Raw genomic sequence first — 13900 nt, forward strand, 5'->3', positions numbered from 1 at the left:
AGAGAAACGATGCCTTTCATTTACAGTCTGTATCTTGCATTCATAGCTGTGTTTCTTAGGCCTGTTCCAGCATGCTGTTTTCTTTTTTTAATAAAACTAGATCTATCTAGAATAACTTAAAAGAAAAAGCATTTTCTAAGGGTTGTTTCTGGCTATTATGTTGTTGGAAAGTCCTTTTCACCATGTGGAAGAGGTGTGTAAATATAATCGGGGGTTTAGTGCTGAGTATGGTTAACAGCTGAAGAAAGAGGAGACGATGAAGTTATTTCAACTGTATTTTTATAGATGCTTTTGTTAAGGGGCAAATTAAGTTTCTTGTTTGCTCAATCTGTTTATTTACTGAGAAGTTATAAATAGCCTGTTGTGTTTAATTGGGTTAACTTGTAAACGCTACATACAGAGATGTAGGAAGGAAAATACTCAAAGCTACATTCACTGTATTTTATTTTCCAAACTTTTAAACAATTATACATTGCTATTTATCATTAGTCTTTAAATTTGGGCATACAATCTTGGGTAGTATACTTAAATAGGTGATTTATTAAAATTGGCTCTTAAATTCAGCTCTGAAAAAGGATATTTGAATGTGGTACTACAACAGCAATAGACTCTGTAAATTACCAGATTTAATATTGACCTGTTTAATTTAATAAGCATTTGAAGAGAAAAGAAATCAATTCTTTTCATTAGACCAATCTCTGACACTTGGTAGTCCTCAAATTGACCAACGTTTATGCCCCTGCTGAATTTTGGTATCATGGACCTACTTGTTCATTTGCCGAAGCTGTTCTTTGACATCATAAAATAGCAGCCTTTTGTCCTCAAAATAGTACTACTTTTAGGGATAATGCAAGATCAGGATGAAGCTCAAGAAATGTAGAGGTGTCAAGGTTTAAGGCAAGGCGGCAATAAACCGTGGCAGACGCTCCCTGTTGTCCCCTCACTTCCCGCCACCCCTTTCCGTTAGATTGGAAAGATAAGAGGAAAGGAAGAGAGACTTAGACTTCAAGTTGGAGAGTTTTAAAGGGTTTTACTAATGCTACTAATAAATAGAGACTATATATACAAAATATACAAAACCAATCTCAGGTGCTCATGCGGAGCTGCGTCACTCAGCAGCAGAGCTGGGGCTGCGGGGCTGGCGGCTCCAGCAGCTGCAGCTCAGGCCCTGGAAGTCCCGGGCGGGACTGCACAGCAAAGCGGAACCTGGGTGCGGGATGCAGGGCCTGAGGGCTGTGGGTCACAGACAGACAGACAGACAGACAGGGGCCTCTCCAGATGCCGCCCATGGGCGAAGACAGCGTGACCCTGTGATCACCCTCTTATATAGGGGGTATGATGATTATGGGATGGAATACTTCTGTTGGTCAGTTCTAGTCACCTGTTCCATCCACCCCTCCTCAAACACGCCCCTCTCACAACAGAACGTGGGAAAACTTACCAGTCTTTCTTAGCTACCATAGTAATAAATCTAAACACGAGCTTCTTCAGCATTCTGTTGGTCTCTTATCAGCACCGAGTACAGCATCCTAGGAAAAACATGCAGGCTAAACCTCAGGAAAGTACAGCCACCTAGAAGAACTTAGCGGAAAGAAGAATCACTAAAAGAGAACCGGTCTTGTTTCTAACAAAACCAGGACAAGAGGCAACACATAAACTGCCCTTGTTACAAAGAGTTGCATTTGCTTATATTTCTTTACAAATTTTGAAGTTGCTCACTTGGGCATCTTCTTCTGGTCACATTGATCTTTCTGTATGATCTGTAAAGTGAAGATGGTTACAGGTAATCACATAAGATACTCTACCTTTTTGTTTTTAAATAAGGTTTAGGTGATACATTCGAGTTATGCAAAAAGTCTTACAGTCCCTAAACAAGTGGCTTATGTATTTGTTTTTTTGCTTTTCAGCTGTACTTTCAGGTTTCCCAGCACAAACATCAAGATAACATTCACAGCTCTGTCCAATGAAAAGAGAGAAAAACAGGAGGCCCCGGAGTCCCCAGTGAAGCCTGTGCAACCCCAGATCTCTCCCTTGACAATAAACATTCCAGACAACATGGCTCACCTGATCAGCCCCCTCCCTTCTCCCACTGGAACCATCAGGTATTTAAACCCCGGGTGCCGGGCAGTGCACACGTACAGACCTGACACAACTTTCTCATTCATTCTCAGTATTTTGCTTTAGCGGTAGAAGTTTAGTTGGAGCTCAGCATAACCTACCTTGGAGAAAAGCGCCGTTCTGCTAACTAATAAAACAGTTGCGTGAGCAACCTTTAAAATTCAAATGTAATGTGTTAAATGTGTAACAGCTTGCTCAGGAGCCTGTCATTCTTAGACCAGCAAAGGAGCAACCCTGTTTCCTCTATTCCAGATGATTTAGGTTGCTTATGGCAACATTTTAACTAAGTCTAAATTATACCATTGTTAAACATTCTGATAGTCACTGTCACCCTGAAGCTTATGACCAGTAAAAGTTTTTAACTTACCACTAGTGTGGAAACCAGACTGATCTCTTACTCCAGATGATTTGTCACTGCTGCAACTAAACAGACATTTTACGTAAAATAGACTGTAGGATGAGTAGTTTAGTGTAGGGAAGCTAATTATTCTGGATTTTTTATTTGCTGTGGCAATTGTAGCCATTGTCCAACTTGTTATTTGGGACCAAACACAATTAAACTGTCCTCACAAACTGGTAAAATTAGTTGAGATACAATTTTAAAAATGCATAGAAAGTTCAGAAGCAAAAATTTAATTTAAAGGCACTGACGAAAGTTGCGTTTCAAAGTCACATACATCCTTTTGGAAGTGTTTTTTCTTCCACTCTCGCTTCGTGTATCTTCACTTGAGTGAAGGTCTTTTAATACTTGATTTTTAAAAATGTAGATCTTGTTAATGAGATTTGAATGTAAGCATAATTGGCTTCTTTCATGCTTGCCAAGATCTTGCTCTCAATATTGTAGTGTTTAATGAGATCTATATAAATGGTGGAAGGAGAGAGAGAAGAGATCTAGGCTTGACTGTATAACAGGTTTGCTTTCTTATTATAATTCAGGGAAAACATATCTTGCCCAAGAAATGACAGAGCAGCTCATAAATATTTCAGATAATATCACGTATATCAGCACAGTCTTTGCCTCACTGTGAATTTTGTAATTCTCTTCAAGGCTTTCATGCACCTGTTGAGTATAGTTTATTACAAAAAAAAAAATATGACAGTTTTGAGTCTATTTTGAGAGCAAAGCTCCACAGTTTCTCTTCAAATCATCCTGTTTTGTAGAAGACTTGTAAACTTGCTTTGATTATACCATATGTGTCGCTTTGTCAATATATGCTAAAGTGAGCACAGTAGAGGGGTGTTGTCAGTTGATCTGTGACAACATAGAACAGCAGTGACCTATATTTTAAAAAATAAATTAGTTACACGTTTTAGCTCTAATCAAGGATTATTCCATGCAACACTTAAAAATCCAATCTCCCTTGTATAGTGTATCACTAGTAGCAAATTGCCCCTCAGTTCAGGAAAGAGATTGAAGTGCTGGAGTGGCTCCAGAGAAGAGCAACAAGACTGGGGAAGGGACTTGAACACAAGAGCTATGGGGAGAGGCTGAGGGAGCTGGGCTTGTTTAGTCTGGAGAAGAGGAGGCTTAGAGGTGAGCTCAGCACTCTCTAGAACTACCTGAAGGGCAGTTCTAGCCAGGGGGGGATTGGGCTCTTCTCCCAGGCATCAGCAATAGGACAAGGGGGCATGGGCTTCAACTCTGCCAGGGGAAATTGAGGCTGGAGATTAGAAAGCAATTCTTTGCAGAGAGAGTGGTCAGGCATTGGAATGGCTGCCCAGGGAAGTGCTGGACTCACCGGCCCTGGAGGTTTTTCAGCTGAGATTGGACATGGCGCTTAGTGCCATCATCTAGTAAACGGACTGGAGTTGGACCAAGGGTTGGACTTGATCATCTCTGAGGTCTTTTCCAACCCAGTAGATTCTGTGATTCTGTGAAATCAGTTACAGTATGAATTGCTGGGAAGTATGCATCCTTGTAGAGAACTGCCAAAATTATTTTTTTGGGGGAAAGGGACAGACATCACCCATTGACCAAATGGAATTTGTAGAAGAAAACTGGCTCTGTGCTGCTGTGGTTCCTTTGGCCTGTGCCAGGCAGGGGATGAGCATTAGAAACATGTGACAGTGGAGTTCTGTGCAACTTTGCCTTTGGTTTTCTGTGATGGAAAGCAAAATGTGAGCTATCCACAGCCACTTCTTCAATTTTTGGTGCTGTCTTTTGCCCTGTAACAGTGTGTCAGCTCTGTTGGCCTCATGCTGCGTTAAATTAGATGAGTTGGTACTGGTGCCACCCCATTTATAGATACGTTTATGATTTTTATACATATTTATGTGCATGTACGTCTGTGCACATACCTGTAAATACTTAAAATGTTTGCAAAATGAGAATCAAAACTTTTTTTCCCCTCATTGCTTGCTATATTTTCTCAAATGTGCAAAAATACTGCACAGGAGAGATGATCTTTTTGAGCAGACTGAGTACAAGCATCTGGCAGAAATTCCATGCAAGATGTGTTTCTTGTTTGAAATGAATGTCTTAAAATTTGTCATTGCTTGTGTAGATCAGTGGACTTTTCTGTTGGCAAATCTTACACAAATACAATACAACCTAATAAATCAGTTAATCCTTTTTTCCCTTTGAGGAGGAAAGCCTGAGCTTCATTTGGCAGGTTTCTTCCTGCGGTGATGCGTGAGTTAGAACGGCTTGAAAGATGGGGTTTATAGTGGAAATACTGGCAGACCATTACCTTCAGTGCAGGAGCTGTGGCAGTGGGCTTTTCTGCAATAAGAGCTTTTCGATTAGACATAATGTGGCGATATACTGTATAACAAAATAGTAGGATCTTCTTTTTATGCTCTACAGTGCTGCAAATTCCTGCCCATCCAGCCCCCGTGGTGCAGGCTCTTCAGGGTACAAAATGAGTCGTGTGATACCATCTGACCTACATTTGATGGCTGACAATTCCCAGTCAGAAAATGACAAGGAAGCATCGGGTGGAGACAGCCCAAAGGTAAACGGGGTTTGAAATCAATCCCGGAAATTACATCTTAAGTGAATGCATGACGTCTGAAATTTTGTTTCCTAAAGTATATGTGCTAAGTCATAATTTAACATTGCAGACTTCAAAAATACCGTGGAGGTTTTTGTGATTAGATGTGAGATTTGTTGATTTACCTCCCTTCCCTTTGAGAGAAAGTCTTTATGTATATTCAGTTACATACCTGTTTATAGGCTGTTGAGAATTCTTTCCTGTTGTATGTTTCTCCAAATTTTTAATGTGATCCTAAAATCTGCTGATGAGAAGAGCAAAATCATCTTCTCTGCCTCAAGATTTTGGTCATCCAAAAGTGCTTTAAATCAAGATAATTGCATTTTGTAACTTTTGATTTAGAAGGGGGTGTGTATATCTTTAAAGTTCATTGATACAGACGTTTCTTTCTCTTCTGCAGGACGACTCTAAGCCACCTTACTCCTATGCACAGTTAATAGTACAAGCAATTACAATGGCACCTGATAAGCAGCTTACACTAAATGGAATTTATACGCACATAACTAAAAATTATCCGTACTACAGGACAGCAGACAAGGGCTGGCAGGTAAATTTGATTTCTGGAATGGTTTTTTTAGTTGTGAGTAATTCTGGCAGCTATAAATGGTCATAAGAACTCAATTGGTGAGCCCAACAGTCCTTCATAAATAGAATTTGACAAGTGAGCGTGGTGTCTTTTTCCTGATTGTAAGTTCTCCAAGAAAGTAGGCGATTCACCTTTTCTGTATTGGAAATGTTGCTTTATTCATGGAATGGTATTCTCTAAACCTCTAGGAGGGATACACGTAGCCTTTGAGGAACAGAAGTACAATTAGCACTGTGGTTTTAAATATACACATGTGGTCTAGGAATGTAGGTGTGTTCTGTAACTTAAAATGGTGTAAACGTCCGTGTTCCTATCTTGAGATAAAATTGAGATATTAAATGTTGAAAGTTCAGTTTTATTTAAAAACCGTGATCTTGGCCATGAAAAACCATGAACAAGCGTGTGTCATCTGTCGTTGTCTTGCACTGCTATGTGCCCTTTTTTTGTCTGTGCAACACAGTCTGTTCGTGAACTTAAACCTTTTCTGTACTGAGTTAGACCAAACCCTTCAGTTCTGTAGAATTAAATCTGCTTTCTTTTCACTTTCAAAGAGACCATCTCAGCATTTGCCAGGATGACTAACCGCCTATGAATCAGTCTGGCAGAGTCTGTCCAGATACGTATAAAGGTTCAGTGCCTTTGCTGCTGTTTTTAGTTTCGGCAAAGGCCAGAAGAGCACAGTTAGGACCGGCCGGTTTGCCCGTGTAGTGTTCAGCTGCACTGACGATCACGGAGTATTAATTTCACCGCGGTGCTGCTCAGCGCGGTCGTGATCTGCAGCAGGGGCATGTGCTCAAGTTATTTTCAGGGAAGTAAGACTTGGACAGCCAGGGGGAGGGGAAGCGTGAGGAAGTGTTAATACTCTACTTGCTGTACAAGTAGAAGACTGAAGAACACATGCCTTCTCAGTAGAGGAATGGATTTTTAAATATTAATCATGTCATAGGGCCTATATGAAAGCTGAATCCCGCTTAGAGGAATTCCAAGGTCGCTGGGGAATGGAACTATTCCTGGCTTTGTGCTGTGGTTTGGCTAGTAAAGGATGTCGCGGTTGTTGTGGCTAGGAAGTCTCTAAGAATTTTGTTTCACTTTCACACACAAGCAGCACAGAATCCTGGCTGCAGTCATAGGAACAGATCGTTTTAGCAACAAGATTCTGCTTATAAAATGCTGGTATGCTTTTTGCTTCTTATTCTGAAATACTTAGAATGTCCATGTGTATAAACATCGTGGAACCAAACATACACACACGTTATAATGCTGGTGAAAGAATTCTGCTGTAGAACAGCGTATGTATTTAGATGTATAACACTCCACAAAACCGAGGTGATAGACACAGCAGGTGTGGTATGTTCTGGAATAATTAATTCGCACCTATTTATAAAAACAACTGGAAAAGCTGAAAATTAGATGCTGTTCAGTCACCAGCTGTATGAAGCACTGCTGGAAACTACCAGTGTACCGCGTGGAGAACAGCTCTGCCAGGTATTAGATCACAGGTAGGGTGACTTACATGATAGATGTTTTAAATAGTATTTGAGGCTATATATGCGCATATTATTCAAAAGATAGAGTACGTACATGTGTGTAGTATCCATATCCTATACCTCAATAAGTAGTATTGAGGTATTTATATCCTTTACTATATAAAGGTCTCATTTTGTTGAGGACTTGAAGATTCCTTTTTGTGAACTTACTTCTGTAGGTACTTCTGGATTTCCTCTTTTATTCTAGCATATGGAGAAATAAATACAATTTAGAAACATGTTCTTGGCATCTTTCTAGTTCTCTTTCAGTTTTTGGCAGGGAAAAACAATTTCTGGTTTCATCAGTTTGCATTCAGGAAACCATACATGGTTATCATTGCTTCAGAGTTTTCCAAACTTGCCATCAAGGTCACAAACATGGACATTTGAGCAGGATTTGCATTTGAATTTGCAAAATATATCTTTTAAAACCAGAAGAAAAAGGAAAAAACAAAAAGTGTGCAAAGCCAAGTGTGGATCCAGCCGGTTCAGGGTGTTTTCTGCAGTTTTCTGCAGTTTTCTACATCTCTCTGGTGCAAGAGTTGTGTGTGTTGCAGCAAAGTGAGGATAAAGTAACGTGCAAACAGGAGTGCGGTAACAAAGGTCTCAGTGAAGAGCTGGTTTAGGACCTACTGCCATGTGTTGTTTTTCTAGACACTAAATCCTTGGCTCCTTTGTTGAGACAGTCTGGGCTGTGGGTGAACTCCCAACAATCCAGCTGCATTTGGAACTTTAGTAATTTAACCTTTTCTTTCTATGTTGTGGAACAGTAACAGGATTATCGTGTAAGGTCAGAATCAGTATATGCTGTATTTTACTGTCCCTCCTAGAACGAACTGACATGTTCTGTGACACCTGGGGAAGGGTGGTGGATGAACACTGATAAGTTTTTCTCTTTTCTTTTTTTACACTGCATTATGCTCAGGTATTTGTAGTGTTCTAACAATTTGTCGCAATCACCGTGTTTCTCGTAAGGGAATTAAATGGAATTCCTGTTATTGCCACATTAGCATACTGGGTTTTTTAAATTGTTGGGGAAGATTTGAAAAATGCAAGAGTCCTTTCAGGTTTACGGCACTGCCTTTTGTAGTGCTCTGAGTTCTGTTGAATTAAGGAATTAAAGAGCTGAACCCCGAGTCTCCTATAGTACGAACTGCTGCAGTAGGCCACATTCTGACTTGGAAAAGTTCAATGAATTCTACATATTTTTTTATGTTTCATAGAATTCAATACGTCACAATCTCTCTCTGAATCGTTATTTCATCAAAGTACCACGTTCCCAGGAAGAACCAGGCAAAGGCTCATTCTGGAGGATAGACCCTGCTTCTGAAAGCAAATTAATAGAGCAGGCTTTTAGGAAAAGGCGGCCTAGGGGAGTACCTTGCTTTAGAACCCCTCTGGGACCACTCTCTTCTAGGTAAGGAAAAACAGATGAACAAAAAGACTATGGCTGTTGTTTAATCTTCAGGCTGATACAGACTTGAGAGTTTTGGATACAGTCACAAGTTCAGTAATATAATTTCATCCAGACTCGGTGTTTGGATTCTGTATGGTTTACTAGGAGCCTGCCCCCATACACTAGGCTTGTTTTTATTGCTTGTTTTTAGTGTTAAAAGAACTGACTCAGTTTGCATAACTAACTACCAGATTGTTAATGTAAGCAAGCCTTGCTGTACCTTTGGGTTTTTGTTACAGAACTATAGTTTTAATTTCTAACTGCCATCTACTGCATTTTTAAACTGTTTGAAAAGAAAATTATTGAATACTGGCTACCATTTTATTGAAATTAGAGATGGAAAATTACCTATTTAGTTTGATAATGTTCAAGCAGAATTCATGATGGGGAAATATGTGGGTTTAAGTTATTCCCTCTCTAAAGTTATGGCCTTTCTGCTGGTGCAGATCTTTTATTACTTGCCCTGTAGACAGATTTGCTCATCATTCTTCTCCACCAGAAGAAATGTTCATGTTCCACAGATTTAGAGTCTCCCTAAGAAGGCATCCACCCACTTCTTCTCCATTAACTGTACCTGGTTTGCTTTTAAATCCTGTCCCTGTTGAACAGCAGCTTTATAAAAGACCAGCAGCCCTGCTTTGGGGTGTGACTGTACTTGCCAGCAGGCAGAGGTGCCCTCCTGTGGGCAGCGTGTGTTGTGCTCTTTAGAGCAAGGTCACTGTCTTGCACGGTTCAGAGGTTAAAACACATCAGCTGCTGCTTTCATTTCTAAATGCAGAAGTGCCCCGGCTTCTCCTAATCACTCCGGAGTGTTGTCGGCGCACTCCAGTGGAGTCCAGACCCCCGAGAGCCTGTCCAGGGAAGGATCTCCGGTCCCCATGGAGCCCGAGCCCGCTGCTATCCAGCCAAAACTAGCGGTAATACAAGAAGCGCGATTTGCACAGAGTGCCCCAGGTGAGCAATCCCGAAATTAGTGTTTGGGGCTGGAGGTGGGAGAGGGCTGATACATAAATGTTACCAAGACTTCACATGTGCACAAAAAAACAAAGGCAGTAAATATTTAACTTCTCAACATTTAGAGCAAATCTTCGATAAACATACAAACACACCAGGTAAAGTTGGTTTGCATATGTACAAACTACCTGTGTGCTGCTCTAGCACCACTGATCACTTTGTTACTAAGCAGAGATGATTGTCCTTCTGTCCTGTATAGGACTGTACTGTCTTGTAATGGTTTTCACTTTCAAAACATATTGTTTCTGGTTTAGATAAACAAGCATAACAAACCAAACCAAACAGAGCAAAAAACCCCCACAACACTAAACTAAAACCAAACACACCAAACACAACTTTTAGGTTACATGGGTTACAGAAATAAGCAAATGTATTACACACATCTCTGGTCATGTCATCCTTTCAAAGGTGGGGATAAAATAATTGGAAGGATAAAGAGAGAACAAATATTGCATGATAAGAATTTTCCTATTTAAAAAAATGCATAAGGCATGAGTATTAAACATAGCTTTGGTACATAGCTGTGTTTGGGAGGAGGGGGTGGGATTTTGCTCAAATGTTGTGTAGGTCTGATTGAGCTAAAGCAGCTCTTACCTGGAATACGTGGCTTGGAATTGCCGTGTGTTATAATCTTCATTGTCTGGGTTTATCTTTTGGATCACTCAGGCATTAGCGAAGAAGGTTCTTAATCCTCTGAGGGTTTAGTGTTAAGTTTAAAAGAATGGCTGGCTTAAAAGAAATAATTAAAATTAGCCTGATTTTATCTCCTTCTTGGTAGGATCACCTCTATCTAGCCAACCAGTTTTAATTACCGTACAACGGCAGCTACCACAAACGATTAAACCCGTCACCTACACTGTTGCAACTCCTGTGACAACATCAACCTCCCAGCAGCCTGTAGTTCAGACAGTGCATGTTGTCCACCAGATACCAGCTGTGTCTGTCACAAACGTGACTGGATTAGCACCAGCAAACACTTACACTGTGGCTGGACAGGCAGTGGTCACGCAAGCCGCCATGGTCACCCAGCCCAAGGTAGAACCTCAAGAGAATGGAGACCACAAGGAAGTTAAAGGTGAGGACCTGGGGAGAGGTTACATGTTTTGCTGGCTCATTGTGCAGGAGGATTATTGCTTGAAAATGAACTTCTAGATGAATGCTTGAAATGTTTGGCTAAAAACTGCATGTTTGCATCATAATTTCTCAGATATGCTGGAGCTGGTGATAAAGCTGGTACTTTTTCACTGAAGGTTGATTGTTAAAGTGTTAAAGAACCATTTGATTTTACACAATGTTTTATCTTCTGTTTTTCAGTTAAAGTGGAGCCTATACCTGCTATTAGTCACGCTACAATAGGAGCTGCTAGTCGGATCATTCAGACATCTCAGACCACCCCCCTACAGACAGTGACTATCGTGCAACAGACACCTCTAGGTCAACACCAGCTACCAATAAAAACTGTAACGCAGAACGGAACGCACATAGTACCCATCACCACTGCCATCCAAGGACAGGGCAACGCTGGTACGTATTGCGGCAAGATGTTCTGTTGCTTTGCACGTGTTAAAACCTTAACGTGATTGGTGCTGGAGGTTTGAATTCTGTTCTCCTGTCTTTCATAGTTACACTGAAAACTAAGTTCCGGCACAGTCCCCAGCTCTGGGAGTTGTGCAGCTTTTCTCAAATACGACGTGGTGCTGCTCCCCTTGCAGCGGGGCTCTCCTTCCCGGGCAAGCGCTGCGCTCTCTGATCCACAGACATGGCCAGAACCCGCTGAAAGCGGATTTTTAATTCCCTTCCCAGTTCTGTCACAAATCACAGTGGCTTTCAGCCGTTTAATCCTTCCCTGTCTTCAGCTCCCCATTGACAAAGTGGAGATTCTTCCCCGTTCTCCCACCTTTGTCCAAATCTGCATGAACATCGAGTGATTTGGGAAAATGTCCTTCAGGTTTGTACAAAGACTAAACAAATCTCCACTGAGATTGCCAATGCCCCCCATAGTCCCAATAAAGGAGCTCAGCATTCTGATGAAAATGCAGGTTTGCTTTCACAGAATCCCAGAATGTCAGGGGTTGGAAGGGACCTGGAAAGCTCATCCAGTGCAATCCCCCCATGGAGCAGGAACACCCAGATGAGGTTACACAGGAAGGTGTCCAGGCGGGTTGGAATGTCTGCACAGAAGGAGACTCCACAACCTCCCTGGGCAGCCTGGGCCAGTGTCTGTCACCCTCACCATGAAGAAGTTTCTTCTCAAATTCAGTCTCATCTGCTTTGACGGGGGTTTAGGGCGCTGAAGTTCTTCTGATCTTTTCACAGCTGCTGCGAGTCCTTTGCATATGTTGGCGACCCACGCGTCCGCGTCGGCGTCGCTCCCCACAAAGCGCCAGAACGGAGACCAGTCAGAACAGCAGGAACTCAAACGTATCAAAACAGAAGACGGAGAGAGCATAGTCATAGCTGTGAACGTGGACACCCCGTCCGTGGCAGTGAGTGATAAAGGCAGCCAGAACTAGAAACTTAGCGGAGTTTTCTTTTCTTTCTTTTTTTTTTTTTTTTAATAATAAAAAAAAAAAATAAATAAACTCCATGGTGCCAAAAGGAGACACTTAAATATAACACCTAAAATGTTGGAACATGTTCTCACGCAGTGGGGAAAGGGGCCCTGTGATCAGACTTCAACTTTCAGCACTGAAAAACAAAACAAAAAACCCAACACAGGTGGCCTTAAAACTTGGTAATTTAAAGTCAAACTGCAAACCATCTTGTTCGAGAGGCTGTGACCCCGCTCCTCCCTGCCCCTGCCGAACTGTGGACGCTGAGACGTCCAGTGTTGGGGAGGGCTGCAGCTTTAAACAAAATCTTCTCAGATGATTTTAAGGACTGAGTATCTCAGTGTAACGGCAGCATGATGAGCGCTTAGTGTGAACTGGTTTCAAACGATTGTATATTCCTCAAAGGGAACAGAGGCCGGAGCCGCGTCCTCCACCTTGGCAGCTAGAGCCTTCCACAGCCACCCGCCCCAGGCAGTTGTTGGTAGATATGCAGTATTTTGTTGTTCACATGTGGAATTTAGACATTTTTGAGGTGTATTTTCATTTCTTTGCAAAAATAATGGGGTCTTTGACATTTCAAATCACTCCATTTCTACTCCGGAAACTTTAGAATCACACGATACTTTTCATGTGAAATTTTGTTTGGTAAAAAACTGAATGTAGGGTTTTTTTAACCGACGGAATGATTTACTTTTGTCTGTCCTGTTAAAGTTCAGATAAAGCTACTTTATTACATCTGCAAATTTTCATATTTTAGCAGTTGCCTGATAAAATTTAATCAAATTTTATTACCATGTGTAGTGATCAAATGCTTCTTTGGGCTTGCATGTAACTGATTAGAAATTACGATGTAAATGAGCCGTTAACTGACGTAAAGAACTGCTATGAATTTGACCAGAGCTGCACTTATCTGTTTCTCTTCTGCTACCTTTTGCTGTTTGTTACTTTGTGTTGACTTTGACTGTCCCTGGCATATTTTTCCAGTCTAAAGTAAAACGAGAGTCTCGCTTAATATTGTGTATGTTTAAGATAACAGACTGTTCTTCATTTAGAAAGAGAAATTCTTTATCACAAGTCCTTTTAAAAAGAGAGTAAAATTATCTTGTCAGAGGTATATCCGATATTTTTAAGCGTAAGCACCCATCCGTAGAAATTAATCCGACCGGTTTCTCCGTAACACTTTTGGTGTCACACACGGCCCTTTTGGGTCTCCAGCGAGTAGCTGTTGTGCTTTTTAACAGTGGCTACCGTATTATTAGAATACTTTTATTTTTAAGCGTGTGTTCTGCAGTTGAACATTTTACAATGTATCGGTAATTTCTCACTCGAACGGTGGTAATAGATTCCACTTGACATTTCAAAATTAAATTTCAACGTAAGGCTGCTGTTCAGTCTTTAATTCACACGACGTCTTATTTCCTCACGCGGTGAGCGGAGCGGAAGCTTCGGTAAGTTGGCTTAATTTGAACCTGGGTTCTGGCATTTTCTGCACTAGCGATGCATTATTTATATCTCCTTTCCCACTACGAAAGGAAAAGCTGGATCTTCACCATGGACTGAACAGTTTGCAGTGGTTTATTTAGGCAGCTTTTGGGAACTATTTACCTAAAGACCAAATATGAGAAATCTGTACAAGTTTTGTGTTCATCCACAGA

General features: G+C 41.2%; 1 protein-coding gene across 1 annotated transcript in view; it reads left to right on the forward strand.

Moving 5' to 3' along the window:
- FOXK2 (forkhead box K2) overlaps positions 1-13257 on the forward strand; it is a 41267-nt gene extending 28010 nt beyond the window's left edge. The window contains exons 2-9 of the mRNA XM_082067355.1: positions 1908-2102; positions 4925-5072; positions 5512-5658; positions 8447-8640; positions 9458-9633; positions 10472-10768; positions 11008-11217; positions 12010-13257. Of these exons, the coding sequence (XP_081923481.1) occupies positions 1908-2102; positions 4925-5072; positions 5512-5658; positions 8447-8640; positions 9458-9633; positions 10472-10768; positions 11008-11217; positions 12010-12206 (1564 nt within the window). The 3' untranslated portion in view covers positions 12207-13257. The remainder of the gene's footprint in view (positions 1-1907; positions 2103-4924; positions 5073-5511; positions 5659-8446; positions 8641-9457; positions 9634-10471; positions 10769-11007; positions 11218-12009) is intronic.
- The last annotated feature ends 643 nt before the right edge of the window (positions 13258-13900 follow it).

Source organism: Streptopelia decaocto, assembly GCF_964273445.1.
Source record: "Streptopelia decaocto genome assembly, chromosome: 16".
Classification (NCBI taxonomy): domain Eukaryota; kingdom Metazoa; phylum Chordata; class Aves; order Columbiformes; family Columbidae; genus Streptopelia; species Streptopelia decaocto.